Consider the following 16,647-nt stretch of genomic DNA (forward strand, 5'->3'; position numbering starts at 1 on the left):
CTTTGTCAAGCCTGACCTTAAAAACCTCTAAGGAAGGAGATTCCACCACCTCCCTAGGTAACCCATTCCAGTGCTTCACCACTCTCTGAGTGAAAAAGTTTTTCCTAATATCCAACCTAAACCTCCTCCACTGCAACTTGAGACCATTACTCCTTGTTCTGTCATCTGCTACCACTGAGAACAGTCTAGATCCATCCTCTTTGGAACCCCCTTTCAGGTAGTTGAAAGCAGCTATCAAATCCCTCCTCAACCTTCTCTTCTGCAGACTAAACAATCCCAGTTCCCTCAGTCTCTCCTCATAAGTCATGTGCTCCAGCCCCCTAATCATTTTTGTTGCCCTCTGCTGGACTATTTCCAATTTTTCCACATCCTTCTTATAGTGTGGGGCCCAAAACTGGACACAGTACTCCAGATGAGGCCTCACCAATGTCGAATAGAGGGGAATGATCACATCCCTTGATCTGCTGGCAATGCCCATGCTTATACAGCCCAAAATGCCATTAGCCTTCTTGGCAACAAGGGCACACTGTTGACTCATATCCAGCTTCTCGTCCACTGTAACCCCTAGGTCCTTTCCTGCAGAACTGCTTCCTAGCCATTCGGTCCCTAGTCTGTAACAGTGCATGGGATTCTTCTGTCCTAAGTACAGGACTCTGCACTTGTCCTTCTTGAACCTCATCAGGTTTCTTTTGGCCCAGTCCTCTAATTTGTCTAGGTCCCTCTGTATCCTATCCCTACCCTCCAGCGTATCTACCACTCCTCCCAGTTTAGTGTCATCTGCAAACTTGCTGAGAGTGCAGTCCATGCCATCCTCCAGATCATTAATGAAGATATTGAACAAAACTGGCCCCAGCACCGACCCTTGGGGCACTCCACTTGAAACTGGCTGCCAACTAGACATGGAGCCGTTGATCACTACCCGTTGAGCCCGACAATCTAGCCAGCTTTCTATCCACCTTATAGTCCAATCATCCAGCCCATACTTCTTTAACTTGCTGGCAAGAATACTGTGGGAGACCGTGTCAAAAGCTTTGCTAAAGTCAAGGAATAACACATCCACTGCTTTCCCCTCATCCACAGAGCCAGTTGTCTCCTCATAGAAGGCAATTAGGTTAGTCAGGCATGACTTGCCCTTGGTGAATCCATGCTGACTATTCCTGATCACTTTCTTCTCCTTTAAGTGGTTCAGAATTGATTCCTTGAGGACCTGCTCCATGATGTTTCCAGGGACTGAGGTGAGGCTGACTGGCCTGTAGTTCTCCGGATCCTCCTTCTTCCCGTTTTTAAAGATGGGGAGCAAGGCAACTCCACTATGAAGTCTGAGGACATGGTGATCCACAGTGGATATGATGGGGCTGGAGAAGAGCAAGTGGTTTCAAGCATAGGTTCTTGGTGCAGGCACCGAGATTGCTGGATGTTTTATCACTTTTTGACAGAGGTGTGCATGCCCAGCCACCAGAAAGTCCTTGACACCAAGTTCCAGGTCTTGAAGTTGTCAAAGTGACCAACAAGTGGTCATTCATGTCTTAAAGCTTAAGCTGTCCTGCCAGAACATGAATACAGCCTTTCTGGAAGAGGACATCATAAGAACATAAGAACATCCTGTAATCTAAACTCTACAACAGGTTGGGTACTGGCATCGTCAAGGGATGGGTAGATCTAAGCTGTGAATGAGTCATTGGGTTGCAAGAAATAGATGGAAGGCATCAGGTTGTTGTCTATTGTCCCATTAACAAAATTGGACACCTTAAGAACTGTTGAAGGAGTTCCCCTGCCAGAATCAAGGTACTCTTCCTTGCAGGACAGGTTTTTTGGCACTGGATGACAGGTAATTATGAAATTGAGCCAGGCAAACAAGAGGGACCAGCAGACCGCTCATTGGGTAAGGTGCCTGACTGTCCACAAAAACAACAAGGAGTCCGGTGGCACCTTAAAGACTAACAGATTTATTTGGGCATAAGCTTTCGTGGGTAAAAAACCTCACGGGTTTTTTACCCACGAAACTTATGTCCAAATAAATCTGTTAGTCTTTAAGGTGCCACCAGACTTCTTGTTGTTTTTGTGGATACAGACTAACATGGCTACCCCCTGATACTTGACTGTCCAGAGGTATTCCAGGTTCTCGTGATCTGTGAGGACCTGGACAGGGAACCTGGCCCCTTCTAGAAGATGGTGCCATTCCTCGAAGGCTGCTTTTATGGCTATCAGCTCCTTTTCCCATATATCATAGTTTCTTTCCACATGAATTAGCTTATGTGAATACAAGGTACGGGGATGCAGTCATCTGCTGGCTTGGACAACACTGCATCCAGAGCAAAGTTTGACACGGCCTCTACTGTAAATGGTTTTGTGGGGTCAGATGGGTGCCATACTGAAGCTCTCTTAGTTGCTTGAAGGTGGATTGGGCTTCTGGGGGCCAGGTGAACCAGGCTCCCTTACGTAGCAGGGCAATGATAGTATGACGAAACTAGGAAAGCCCTTGATAAATTTCCTGTGAAAACTGGCAAAGCCCACACATTGCTGTACCCCATGGAAGTCCTTTGGTGAGGCCCAGTTGCATATGGCCACACCTTTCTTTAATCCATGATTATCCCTTTGGGACAGATGATATACCTGAGGAATTCAATTGTACCTTGGTCAAACTCTCACTTCTCAGGCTTAGCATGCAGACAGTTCTGACAGAGTCCCTTTAGGAAGTTGCATACATGATGATTGTGAAGGGCCTAATTTTCTGAAAAGATGTGGATATCATTAAGTAAGATAACTACAAAACAGTGTAGCATGTCCCTGAAGATATCACTGATGAAATGCTAGAAGATTTTCAGGGAATTGCACAGGCCAAATGGCATAACTAGTTATTTGAAATGTCTCTTCCAGGTATGGAAGGTGGACTTCCACTCGTCAGTCTTCCTAACCCTTATCAGGTTATAAACTCTATGGAGGTCTAACTTTGTGAAGACCATGGACGAGCTAAGTCATTGAAAGAACTCCCTGATAGGGGACAGGAGTTACCGATTCTGTTTGATAACCTTGTTTAGATCGCTGTATTCCAAACAGGGCCATAGAGATCCATCCTCCTTCTTTACAAAGAAGATCAGTGCCCCAGCCAGAGATATGGATGGATGGATGAAATCATTTTGAAGGCTCTTTTGACGGTAGCTCCAGAAAGAGAGTAGGTGTAACCAAAAGAGATCTCTGCTTCCAGATAAAGATCAATGGAGCAGTCATAAGTGGATGAGGTGGCAAGGTGTACACATTCTTCTTATAAATTCTTGGTATTTAGCAGGTATCACCGAGGTGGCAGGAAGGGATGTGGATGGTACAGAGATTCCCTGTGAAATAATGGCCTCAGTTTTGTTTGAGGAGGCAGAGTGAGTACAGAGGTCTTCTGGCCCAGGGCTGTGTTTTGGGAGACAAGATTGCTGACAGTGCAGGGAGCTGAAATGTACTGCACCTGCCTGACAATGGATATGCAGATTGTGGGTGGCGAGCCAGAGCATGCCAAGGATAATCCGAGAGTGTGGTGCTCGGATAGTAACCTCCAAGGGGGCAGTCTGGTGGGTAACCAGGCCCTACAAGAGATGTGTCCCTTTGATACACTCCACCAAGTATGGAGAGCTTTCACACTGGATGGGCATCGCATGCGCTCATGCAAAGTCCAAGTCCATGAAATTACTGAAGGCACTCAAATCCACCAGCGCTTCCAGGTGGACTTCAGTCATGGTGGTGTGTCAGAGTTGGAGGGAGAGTCGGAAATGTGTCGGGTTCTGGTTAGCTGTTGCCAGAGTACTGGCAGACAACTATCAATATTGAGTACTAGGGGAAGGGGAAGAACATCAGCCCAGATGCCTCTGTTGGAGCTGAGACATGGTATTTGCTGGGGCTGGATAGCCCAATGCGAAGTCTCCTGGTTCTCTGCAGTACAGGCATAAGCCTGCCATTTTTGCTGTCTCTTTTTTCTTCAACCTTGGAAAGGGAGGACTGGGCATGGTCAGTTTGCATGGGGTCAGTCTGTGGGGGCAAAGCCAGTGGTTAGCAAACTGGGGTTAGGGAAACCACCGGGCCACAAGAGGCTGAGCTTCACTCTTAGCAGTGCTCCGTCAGACGGTTATCACTCTTAATGCACAGTTTGATTATATTGGCCAGGCCAGGCAAGGACTCCATCTGTGCCAGCTCATCTTCGTTTTTTTTCACTGAGGTAAGACTGCAAGCCTCTTTCTATTCAGTGTCTGCTACCAGGCCCTGAAATTCTGTTGCAAATTTGACAACCAATCAGCCCCATTGATGCAATACTTGAAGCGCAGCCTCTGCTGTGCATACGTGATTTGGGTCATCAAAGATTACCACCATGGCTTTCACAAAGTTTTCAAATGGACCCAAGAACGGGCTAGATTTTTCCATGAACTGGGAAGCCCAGGCCAGGGCCTCCTCAGTCAGCAAGCTGATGATAAATTCTACTTGGGCTTGGTCAGTGCTCTTGGTTGCAACGGAAACAGAAGCGAGCACAGATTCAGAAATCCACAGAATTTGCTACAGTCACTGTTGAATTTATCCAGCAATGGAATCTTTGGTTCATGTGGAGCAGGGGATGGAGCGGGAAGTTGTGCAGCTTGTGCTTGCAGGGCCACATTCTACACCTGCAAAGCAGCAATCTGAGCCTGCAGGTCCTGCACTGCACCCATTATCAGGGGCAGCTCTAGGAATTTTGCTGCCCCAAGCACGGCAGGCAGGCTGCCTTTGGTGGCTTGCCTGCGGAGGGTCCGCTAGTCCCGCGGCTTCGGTGGACCTCCCGCAGGACCAGCGGACCCTCCGCAGGCACATCTGTGGGAGTTCCTCCGAAGCTGCAGGACCAGCGGACCCTCTGCAGGCAAGCCGCTGAAGGCAGCCTGCTTGCCGTCCTTGCGGCGCCCACAGGGTGCCCCCCGCGGCTTGCCGCCCCAAGCACGTGCTTGGCGTGCTGGGGCCTGGAGCCGCCCCTGCCCATTATCTGCAATGGGAAAACATTTGTCATGGTGGGATCTAAGCCAGAGAGAACTGAACCCCTTTTCCTCTGATGGGTTCCTCTTGGTGGACTGATCAAACAGTTAGGCACTGTGAAATAGACAGTAAAGGCTGGTTGTTGCAGCAAGAGTCAGGCCAGAAATTGGAGCTGAGGGTCAGAGCCAGATTACCTGGAGCGAGGCGAGGCTGAGTCCATGGCAGGAGCAGGGCCAGAACAAGCAGGCTCAGGAGCGATTACAGCCGTGAGTGAATGCATTGAGCAGCTAGTGCCCTCCTGCTGCTGCTGGTCTTAAGAGCATGTCTGCTGATATCCTCAGCCAATCGGGTGGTTTGGCCAATCAGGAAGCTCTGTTGGGGCCCAGGCGCCCAGCTGCACTGGTTAGACTGCCTGGGAGTTAATCTGGCAGGCAAGCAGGCTGGGATTCTTTATTCCTGACAGGAGCCAAGAGCCGGTAGATGAAATTCTGGTCCCATGGAAGTCGGTGGCAAAACTGCCATTGATTTCAGTAGGGCTGGGAGTTCATTCCATGTGTTCTAATCCCAGTGTTACCCTTTCCATGTTGTGTGGCTTTGGGCAAGTTACTCTCTTCCTTCCTGTTTTCCTCATCTGTAAAGTGGGTGAGTAATACATCCTTGTGAGGTACGTGTGTAAGGATTATTACCTAGTTAGTGCTTATAAAGTGTTTTAAAAACATAAAATGCTATGTATTAGTAAGCATTAAGTAAAAAAATGTTGCACAAAATACAAAGATATACAACATTTCATGAGCTCAAGAATAATCTAATTTGAATTGCAACCTGGTACAAGACAGGCTGCCACCTGCATATGTTGAGTAAGGTGTCTTAAAAGATAAAGAATCTGATTCCTGCTTAATAATAGGTATTACATAAGCTTCCCTCCAGTCGGCCACTACCTTCCCTGTTTCCAAAAGATTTGCGATATGTCTGAAGAATGTTAATATTTGCCATTTCCTTTGGAGTTTTGGTCTTGATAAGCATGTGACTGTAAAGTATTTTTTTTTACTCTTTGGATGTTTTATTTTGTTTTAATTACTTATTTAGCATGATTCTGATTTCCTTCAGCATTGTATCTGCTTCCTCTGGGAAACGTGTGTCTACTTCTGGCTCTCATCTTTTGTGAACAATAAGGCAATTAATTCATTAAATTTTAGCAGAATTTACTACTTCTGTCAAATTCCCCTAATGCTGTCTCTTGGAGGCCCTAATGCCTTCTTCACTGACCTCTTGTTCCTGATGTACTTAGAATTGCTCTTCCATTCATTTATCTTAACTTTTTATTAAAAGTTTCTTGTATTCTCTACCTCCATTTTCCTCTCTCCCCTAATTTCACTTTGTAATCCTCTTTTGAACTTGATGTTGTATATCTCACCTACTTCGTGTCTCTTCCTTTAGTCTTGATTTTATTTTATACCACCATGTTCATTCATGTTTTCATTTTTCTTCTACTCTTACTGTGCTAATCACTAGATGGCAGGCATACATTAATATATTTTTGAAACTTCCCATTTCTCCTCTGGTCTTCCTTTTTTTATTTGATCCTATTTCACCCAGCCTTTTCCCATATTCTTCCAAAATTTGTTATTCTGTTTTTATCATGTCCTTTTATTACTCAGAAGTCAATGACTGCTCTTCTTAAAGGGTTGTGTTCTTTTCCCTTTGAAGTCTGATGGCCAAACTCCCATTGACTTCACAGAGAGAATTGGGTCCCTACTTCCTTCCTTTACATAACATGCCACACCTAAGCTCTTCTTATCACAGTGTCTATAAATCTGTTACTCAGTTTGTTCCTTCTGTTTAATGTGTTCCAGTTTGCTTAGATTATTGATATACAGGACTGTCTCATTGTTACTGCTCTGTTCTTTTCACAACTCTATTTTGATTTGTTACATGACTTCGTCATCCCTTTAATCATTCAGATCAGATGCTTTTTGGCAAATTCTTACCAGTCACTTCCTGCCTTTATCGTATTTATATTCAAGCCATAATTTATTCTGCTCCTTTCCTTTTATTCCTTCAGGATTTTTTATCTCAGTTACATAGGAAATTAATCTGGGCACATGCTTTGAAATTAATCTGGGCACATGCCACTTGTGTATGATTCTTTTTCAGATGATCAGATTTATTTGCCCATAAATAATAGACTTCTTGATTGAAACAGTGTAATTTTAAACAAAATGGGCCTGTTCTCAGTGAGGAGTCCTCAACTCTAGGATGTTCTTTCCTACTTGGTCTGTCAGAGCCTGGCTTTTATGACTTTTAGAACATGATCTGTATTTTTTCCACACTTTTCTCAGGATGGCAGTGAATGGTTGAGTGTTTTTTGTAGTTGGGAGAGTCCTTTGACATTGAGTCATTTTGTAAATGTTTTTATTTAATTATTATAAACTCTTCTGTCCATTCCTGTGTTTTCCATTTGTTGACAAAATTGAAGGCCACAGGTTTCAGATGAAATATTGTTGTTTTTTTTATATTTCAGTACAAAAAGTTTTCATTGGCTTTTTTCCTTGTACTTTTCAGTCCTTCTGTTTTTTTTATAAATAAGAAAAAATAATATTTGTTCTCCTCAGGTCTTTTTGTCATTGGTTTAATGTGACTGACAATTTTGGATGATGTCCCTGATAGACAAGTGCCATTTGTATCTTCTTTTTCCCCTTCAGCTTTAGTGGTCATAGAAAGGTGCTTCAAAGTCTTTCTGCTGCGGGAGGCCTCTTGTCCTCAAACAAATGTTAAGGGGGTTTGGCTCTCCTTGTTTGGATGCCAGAACTTCATCAAATTTCCCAAGAGAAGCACAAGAAATCCCCAGATTAGCAGATAATACTGAGTTCTTGGTTCCTGCTTTTATAAAGAAACACATGCATAATTGTTTGTTTTACTTTAACTGTGGTTACATATATAAATCAAATACTGAGTGGAATTGATACATCCAGAACTGTTCTTCTGAATCCTCTCTCCCTTTCAGCAGCACTGCTCTATATATGTTAAAGTGAAACAATGATAAAACACCTCTTGAGTCCACAGTAGTGTCAACGTCGCACCTTCTGAGGTGAACATTATAGCCTGGTATGAAAAAGAAATGGTAACAATGAAAGGTATAATTTAGGAGCCAAGTTTTTCTGATTTTATACACTTATATCAGCTAATGGTTAGTAATAGCTACTGTATAAAAAGATGCATCACTATATAAATATAAGATGACATTTTAGATGAGAAACACTATTTGCATAGACATTGTGGGAGCATGGAGTGTCTTGATTTCCAGACCTGTACCCTACCCATTTTGACCACACCACCTTGCTAGGAAAGCAATGTACTATAAAGATGCATTGGTCAGCTATAGTCCAAATTTCCTTAAATTCTGATACTTATCATGGAAGCTGGAAAAATGACAGTGGCTGTTACCTTCAAAACTGTAAAGCCTAGCAAGTAATCACAGTCTTTGAGGAATCTATTTAATGAAAGACAGCACAGCAACACAATTGCAAATGCAGAGATTAGTTGACTCTACAAAAGAAGCTAACATGTTATATATATCACACCTAGAAATGGAGAGAAAATAACAGAGGAGATGACATAAAAAATTGCAAGAATTCTGGCACCAAGAAAGACACAAGAAATTATAATAGGAGAGCTACAAAGAACATGACTGTGAATAAAGCTCTGTTGGTTTCGTACACGCTGTTGGTTTCTAAATTAGCTAGCAACTCTCAGGAAAAAGATCTAGGGGTTACTGTAGACAGTTCAATGAAGATGTCTGCTCAATGTGCAGTCACAGTGAAAAAGACTAACAGGATTCTAGGTTGTATTAGAGAGAGGATAGAAAATAATAGATAATATTATAATGATCTTGTATAAATCAATGATCTGTCCACACTTTGTGTGCTTTGTTTGGTTTTGGTCATCTGACCTCAAAAAGGATGTTGCTGAACTTAAAAGGCCTGGGAAGGGACAGCTAAGATTCAAAGAGGTTTCAATAGGTTTATGTGGATATGAGATGAGATTTAAAAGTTTTGGACTGTTTAAGAGGAGAATAAGAAGAAACATGATAGCATACAAAATAATGAATGGATTAGTAAAAACTGAGCAGGCATCCCTCTTCAGCTACTGCCATGACAGAAGAACAAGAGGACACTCAATGAAATTTATTGGCAGCAAATTTAAAATTAATGGAAGGAAAGATTTCTTTACACCAGGAGTAGGCAACCTATGGCACACATGCCGAAGGCGGCACACAAGGAGATTTTCAGTGGCACTCACACTGCCCGGGTCCTGGCCACCAGTCTGGGGGGCTCTGCATTTTAATTTAATTTTAAATGGAGCTTCTTAAACATTTTTAAAACCTTATTTACTTTACACGCAACAATAGTTTAGTTATATATTATAGACTTATAGAAAGAGATCTTCTAAAAACATTAAAATGTATTACTGGCACGCGAAACCTTAAATTAGAGTGATTAAATGAAGACGCGGCACACCACTTCTGAAAGGTTGCTGACCCCTGCTTTATACAGTTGGTGGTAAATCTGTGGAATTCACTGCCATGGGAAAATCATTGAAGCAAACAGTTTAGGACCCATTTTTAAGGACCCACTGAATAGCTACATGAACAGGTGTCATATAAGCAGCTATACTAACCTAGGAAATATGGTGAAAAATGTTGAAAGACAAATCCTCCTGTTTCAGGACCTAAGCTAATCACCTGCAGGGTTTGGAAGGAGTTCCCCTATGTACTGCTTGCACAATGATCCAGATGCATCTTGAAACATCAAGTGTTGACTGGTATTTGAAGCAGATACTGCATTTGATGAAGCAATGGTCTCCTTGGACCTGGCAAATCCTGTATTTCTGTGTACTGCAAAATATTGCAACTGCTGAGGTGTTGCTTAATACAGTAGAGGGCAGTCATGAGATAGCATCATCTGTATTACAATTTAACTTTAATTCATAGATAATGTGGATGTTCAGCCTTTCTGGAGTTTAATTAAGTCATTTTCATTGTCATTTGATGGCTTTTAGATTATAGATATGCTGCTTTGCAAACTAAAGGATTTTTCCAAATCACCAAAATGTCCCCATATGCTTCGGAACGATCTATCTGAATTCAGCTCAGCACCTCAAACTAAAGGCTACCAGACATAAAGCCTTATCAACTAAGGCCTTCTCCCCCTACACAGCTGTTACTCGAATTTGTTTCAACCATAGCAGTTGTGGGTTTTGAACACAGGCTGTTAACCCCATGATGAAACATTCCAGCTTGGATCAGCCCTTTGGCCCTGGCATGTTGCCTGCATGCTTCATTTAAGGTGTTATTTAGTTCTGTTTACAACTTTTGCTACTTTTAATTTTTTTGCTTTATCTCTTCATTTTTTCCCCAGGTGTTTCACTGTGTGCATTTTGAGTGTCCAGCACAAAACAATGCCCACAAGGAAGAGGGTAATGAGGAAGTGGTGACAACAGAACTGGGCACTGGCACACAACAGATTGTTTCTCGCCCAGTTCGAGCCTCAAGCACCAGTTCTCTGCACTCCCTCACTGGATCCACCTCACGTACACATGCTCACCAACCATAAAGGAGAGTGGAATGGAGCTTTTGCAGTCTCTATGATGCTATATGAAATTATTCACCACCTTCTTCTACAGGCACCTTTTTTCTTGTTCTCTCAGTGAACAAAGTGGACCATGCCTGGCAGCTGGAAATGCTGAAATGGAAAAGGCTTTCCAAGGACACAAAGGGGCTGCTTCACTCTCTTCAATTTGTTCAAATCAGGCTGGTCTCCGGGGGGATAAAATAGGTCTTCAATCTATATCAAGTCCCCCATTAACACCCTACCTCTCTAATCTAACCAAGGAAAGGAGAATGGAAGGAAATAAAAGGCAGAGTCACATTGGAATACAAAAATGGCATATGAACAGTAGACTGGAAGGAATATAAATTAATTATTTGTTACCTGAAGGCACCTATTAGGAAATAGAATGTTTATCTTTATGGCATCACTATGGAAAATAGATTGTTTTTATTTTTTTAAATTATTCTTAATCGATATTCCTTTGTAAATTATAAGCTGTTTTCTGAATAATTTTGACTGGGTGTCCGACTTTTCCCTTATTTTCAGCTATAGTACATACAGTACAATAGATTAAGGAAGTAACAGGCATGTATATCACCTGGTATGACAAGGAAAAAACCCTCCTGATAAAAACAAATCAATTTATGGATGCTGTATTTAATTCTGACTTTACTTGAATTGTTGAGTTACAAAATTGTCATTTTTTATCTATGTTCCAAGTGGGAAATTCCTAGTGAAGCTTCCAATTTGACAAGCAGATAATTATCTGCTTAATTTAAAGATGATTCTTCAAGTTTTACTGAAATTTCTACAAAAATTATTGTAATTTGTCAAATTTGTTGTTTGTGTTTAGAAAAGCAAAATTACAGCTGACCGCTGACATGCTGCTGATCAGACTAAGCAATACAAAAATGAGAATTTGCAGTCAAAGAATTTTTAAAGAAAATAATAGACTACAGTGTTCAACTAGGGGTTTAAAAGCCACTGATAAGCTTTTCTCATAATCTTCATGGAAAAAAATTAATTTAACTATTGTGGTTTGATCTGACTCTTCATTGGTTCTTGCTTTAGTAACTTACATCTCAGTGTTACCTCTCCTTTGTAACTTGATCAGATTATCTGTTTTTTCCTTATCTTGAGCATTTTTACATTGTTATCATCAGGATTCTGTAATCTCCAGTCCACGTGACTTAGCAAAAGCTCCACATCTCACTGAGCTTGCCAGTATGGGAAGAAGAGGTTCTGTTTTTACACACACTATTGATGTAATTTGGCAAAAATAATTAGGAAAGATTGATATTTCTCCTGAAGTACCTGACCTTTGGAGCATCTACTGTCCAAGTTTATTGACCTGGAATTTTTTTTTTCTGTTGGACTAACATACCTTTGTCAGAACAAAACAAGATGACAAGTCAGAGTTAGTCAAGTCAAATATGATTTTCCTCTGTTTGAACATAATGATATAATGAGTTATATATCAATCTATCACACTGCTTAACCTGAAAGACTTTCTTTCTGAATACCAGTTGGGCTAAAAGCATGAAGGAACAGATAGCATGATGGCTACAAAACAGCAGAGACTTGACAGAGAAGAAAAGAAACGCTTCCTCTTTCTGATATATTTCCTGTAAAGTTGAATAACTTTGGCAATTTTATCTTTTTTCCTTATTACCAGACCCATCTTCAGTCTTTCTCATGTTAGCCCCTGTATTCCCTCCCCAAACCCTTTGCCTCCATTGCCTGAATCAAGATGGTTGTCATTGGAGATGCATGGACATTACATGATACATTTTGATGAGGTGTCATGGCTACCCCTCACAGTGCTTAGCAGAGGTTCTCTGCATACAGAATGTTGCTCATGAGCGATCAGCTAGCACTGACTGCTGATTACCACATTTGTTTAGCAACTCTTAGCATAGTGGAAGTCAGACTAAGTATTGGGTACAGAGCCCTTTGATTAACTTCAAGTACAGAGGTAGAAAATTTTAGACTAAACTTTTCTTTAAAAAGAAACAAACAAAAACCCCATGACAATTGTAATCTTTGCTGGACCTTTTGTTTTGACTTGCATGGAGCCTGCCTTGCCTTTCTTGGGTTGATCCTTCAGTGTCAGAGTTGGTGACACTGGCAAGAGACTACAAATAAATTTACAACTAATTTCACCATTCTCAGACTGCAAATAAACAAATTACATCATTCTCCAGTTTTGTTAGCTCTAATTGCCACCATTGTAGGGAGTGTTGTAACATAAGAATGAAATAGATCTGATTCAATTGTCCCTGGTTTTAGACTCTCTCAGGCAAAGTGCAGGATTTTGAATGTATACTTCCCAGACATGGACAATTATTTTGTAGAATATAGCTAAGCCAAAAAAAAGACTCTTTAGAAGCCATCAGTCTACACCTCTCCTTCTGTCATTCTCTTTGATCTTGCCCTCTAAGACTTCAAAGATATCTATATAATCTAGATTTCTTATTACATCTACTAGCCATCCAGGCCTCTGTTCACCCCTGTTCTGGGACATGAAGAATTTGAAAAATTAACTTATAGCAGAGTACATGTGAGAGATTCTCAAAGCGCAGAGCAACAGGACCTGTAGAACTTCAAATACCCAAGAAAAGTATATGTTAGCCACAGCTGAGGTAAATTACCTTATCCTTCCTCACAAACAAATAGGATTTTTTTAACATTATGATTCCCAGTCACATCATGCCTCTTTCACACACCTGTTAGTCCCCTGTCTGACAATTATTTGTGCTTTGAACCTGTCTCTGAAGTAAGCCATTGTGTCTGTGTTGGCACCGAATTTTCAAACCTTTATAAGCCAAAATAACCCCACTTTGCATTTTGTGGTTTGAATCTTTTAGTCTTGTATAACAAGAATGTTAATGCTTTGGGAGTTGTATGTTATTGACCATCTCATTTTTGTTCAGTCTTTAAAAACCCATAAAATCTACTTATTGCCCAGTATGCTCTTCTGCCATAAACATTTTCTTTCAATATAATGTGCCAGTGGTGAGGCAGGAGGAGGGCATCACACAGAATTAATTTATATTTTGGTATAAATGTCCTCATCTTTTTCCAGTTTTTTTATATTTAGTTTTTATATATAGTTTAGTTTTTCTTCATTATGGGATTGCTGCTTAATTGAATTCTGGTTATTCATGTATGATTTTTGTCAACCCTGCTCTGAGTTTTTAGCTTGTTTCCTGATGGAAATAACTAAAAGCATAGTTGAGCTGCCAAGATGTACCATTAAAAAGTGTGTCCCTTCAGGATGATGGGATATATACAGTTGCTCTGAACTATATAGCATACATGTATGTTTTATCTGTGACTAAGATAAAACAGGACTGACCAGATGTTCTCTTGTCTCCTGTCAGACTATAAGAGTTTTGTTGTTATATCTCTATGCTAATAGCATTTGTTTATATTCTCATTATAGAGACATTGTTTCTATTTAGCACTTAAATGGACTTTGACATTAAAAATGATAAACTCCACCCTCAGATTTTCCCTATTTTTTTTCATTTCCTCTGTTTTCTCCCAATGCTAGCTTCAGTTTAGACTAGCGTCAAGCTCACGTGGTGCTCAGCAGAGTTACCTTTAAAGTTTCCTTTTTTAATTAAGTGTCTCTTTCTTCCAAATACATTAAAAACACTTTTATTCCCGGAAACGTCTGGCATCAAACCAAACCATATTTTCAGCAAGAGTAGGCTGTATTTGTAAAACTGATTTCTCTGGGAAAATTAGTTTTTGAATTGAGCAAAAATTGCTCAGCTCTGTGTTCCAAACCATTGTCAAGCAACCCTACAAACAAGCTCCTGAAAGATCAGTTTAGACTTTCTTTAATTTAAAAAGCAACAAAAATATAATTTTGTCTTTCTCTAGCAAAGGAAACCAGTGTACCACTGAAATAAGCAAGTATTTTTATTTTTCCATGGAGGGACATTTGATAATGCAGAGGCACAGTTTCCCATTTCATGAGATTTCATTTAAGAAGTTCCTTTTGACAATGAAGCAATGTGGTAAAAAGCAAAGAAAATTAAATTTGTTTTCTTCCAGGAATTTGAAGTGTGTACTTTTTATTTTTTGTTAACTTCTGCAAAAGTGACATGTTCAGTCTGAACTATAACAAAACAAGTGAATCCAAGGCCAATGTGAGACGTTTAGCAGAGAGGTGAAATTAGCCTTTTTCATGTAGAGGGAACTTGGTGCTTTAGTGCAGTTGGCTTCCTCTGGAGCGTCATTTATTTCTCTTTCTTTAGAAATCAGTTCTGCAGATTTTGTCCTGACTACAACTCCCACTGGAGTTCAGTGCTTATTAGTGCTGTGTAAAATTCTAATGCAGTTAATGTATCTTCACCTTAATGTATTTTGATTATTATAACATTAAATTAGAGAATTTTCTGTATGGTATCTGCCTTGATAAGATGGTAGGTTCTTCTGATAGAGGAAGAAGGGGACAGGTCATGATTAAGGGACTACTTGACTTGTGGGATGATTGTCATATAATTGTGGTTGAGTTGCAGACAATACATGGGAAATTGCGGAAAGGTAATAATGGACCTATATTACTTGCGGTAATTTGGGAAACCTGCTCCCTCTATCATCCGTGCATGGGATTGACAGTGGAAGCTCTCACTGTCAGCCACCTGGCTAGTGGATGGGGCTCCCACTGTCAGCCGTAGGTGGGACTGAGGGATGAGGCTCCCACTGTCAGTCACTCTTCTGACGGCGGGGCTCCTGCTGTCAGCCATGCATGGGGCTGAGGGCCAGGGCTCCCACTGTCAGCGCCCATCTGATGGCCGGCTTCCACTATCAGCCCTGCACATGGCTAGGCTCCTGCTGTCAGCTGCCATACTGACAAAATTGCAGTGGAAGCCTAATATTGCAGAATCCACAATTCCTGCAATATTGCAAGTTAAGTAGGGCCTTAATCATGATGTTGGTGATTCAGTACTGTAGGTATATGAAACTGATTTTTCAGGGTTTCTTAAATGGACAAAATATGAAGTTTTACTATCTACAGATCATTTAACAATATTATGCATAGCTAGAGTCAATGAAGAGACTAGAAGGTAAAGTTACTAGAGTTTATTATTGCATTGTTAGATAGAGCTTACTAGTTCTGTTTGACCAAAATGTATGGTATTCCCACCCAAGAATATAGAATATGGAATCAGAGACTAGACTAACTCAGTTATTGAACTTTTCTGGCAAATGGGAATTTTATAATTATTTTCCTTTTAGGAAATATTTGTTGTCTTTATATAAGTTTTGAAAGGTGCTCAGATACCATTGGGGTGAGTTTGGAATACGTTTTTAGGAAGATATAGTAGTGATTGTGGTAGCCTTTGGGAAACATCAAAGCCAATAAAAACAACAATCTTATGCACGCATGAAGTCAAATTAGCTGCCATGGTGCAAGGACATATTTTAGAAATATTAATTTACAGGTTCCAGAGTCTAGGGCCTGATTACCCACTGCCTCCCAATTGTGTATCTATTAATGATTTATTTAAGCTACAGACTTGATCTTGTAGGTTAATTGATTGCCTGCTCATTTGAGTTATCTAATAGAATTGTAAATGCAGTGGTGGTGTAACCACGGTAGCCCTGGGATATTAGAGACAAGATGAGTGAGGTAATATCTTTTACTGGACCAACTTCTGTGGTGAAAGAGACAAGCTTTCGAGCTACACAGAGCTCTACCTGAAGAAGAGTGCTGTGAAGCTCGAAAGCTTGTCTCTTTCACCAACAGAAGTTGGTCCAGTAAAAGATATTACCTCACCCACCTTGTCTAGGCAAGCTAGACAAGCATTAAAATTGTGTTAGTGAACTTGGGCTAATAGGTAAATTGATGAATGTGAGTTACAACAGGATCAGGTACTCTGGTCTAGACGAGGCCTTGCACCTGTGCAAGTGGGCATAAAATGCTACTATTGTGATTTGATAGCATATTGCACCCTTTTTATGGTCACTTAAAACTGATGTACACAAGGTGTGAAACAATGAACATTCAGTCCCGGGGTGTTCATGTTGTGCCCAGTTGAGGGAT

General features: G+C 40.9%; 1 protein-coding gene across 2 annotated transcripts in view; it reads left to right on the top strand.

Moving 5' to 3' along the window:
- Positions 1 to 16,258, top strand: part of BTBD9 (BTB domain containing 9) — a 280,634-nt gene extending 264,376 nt beyond the window's left edge. For both annotated transcript variants that reach the window (XM_039529948.1, XM_039529949.1), the window contains one exon: positions 10,395 to 16,258. In XM_039529948.1, coding sequence (XP_039385882.1) covers positions 10,395 to 10,589 — 195 coding nt within the window. In that variant the 3' untranslated portion in view covers positions 10,590 to 16,258. The remainder of the gene's footprint in view (positions 1 to 10,394) is intronic.
- The last annotated feature ends 389 nt before the right edge of the window (positions 16,259 to 16,647 follow it).

The sequence above is a fragment of the Mauremys reevesii genome, linkage group 3 (genome assembly GCF_016161935.1).
Source record: "Mauremys reevesii isolate NIE-2019 linkage group 3, ASM1616193v1, whole genome shotgun sequence".
Taxonomy (NCBI): domain Eukaryota; kingdom Metazoa; phylum Chordata; order Testudines; family Geoemydidae; genus Mauremys; species Mauremys reevesii.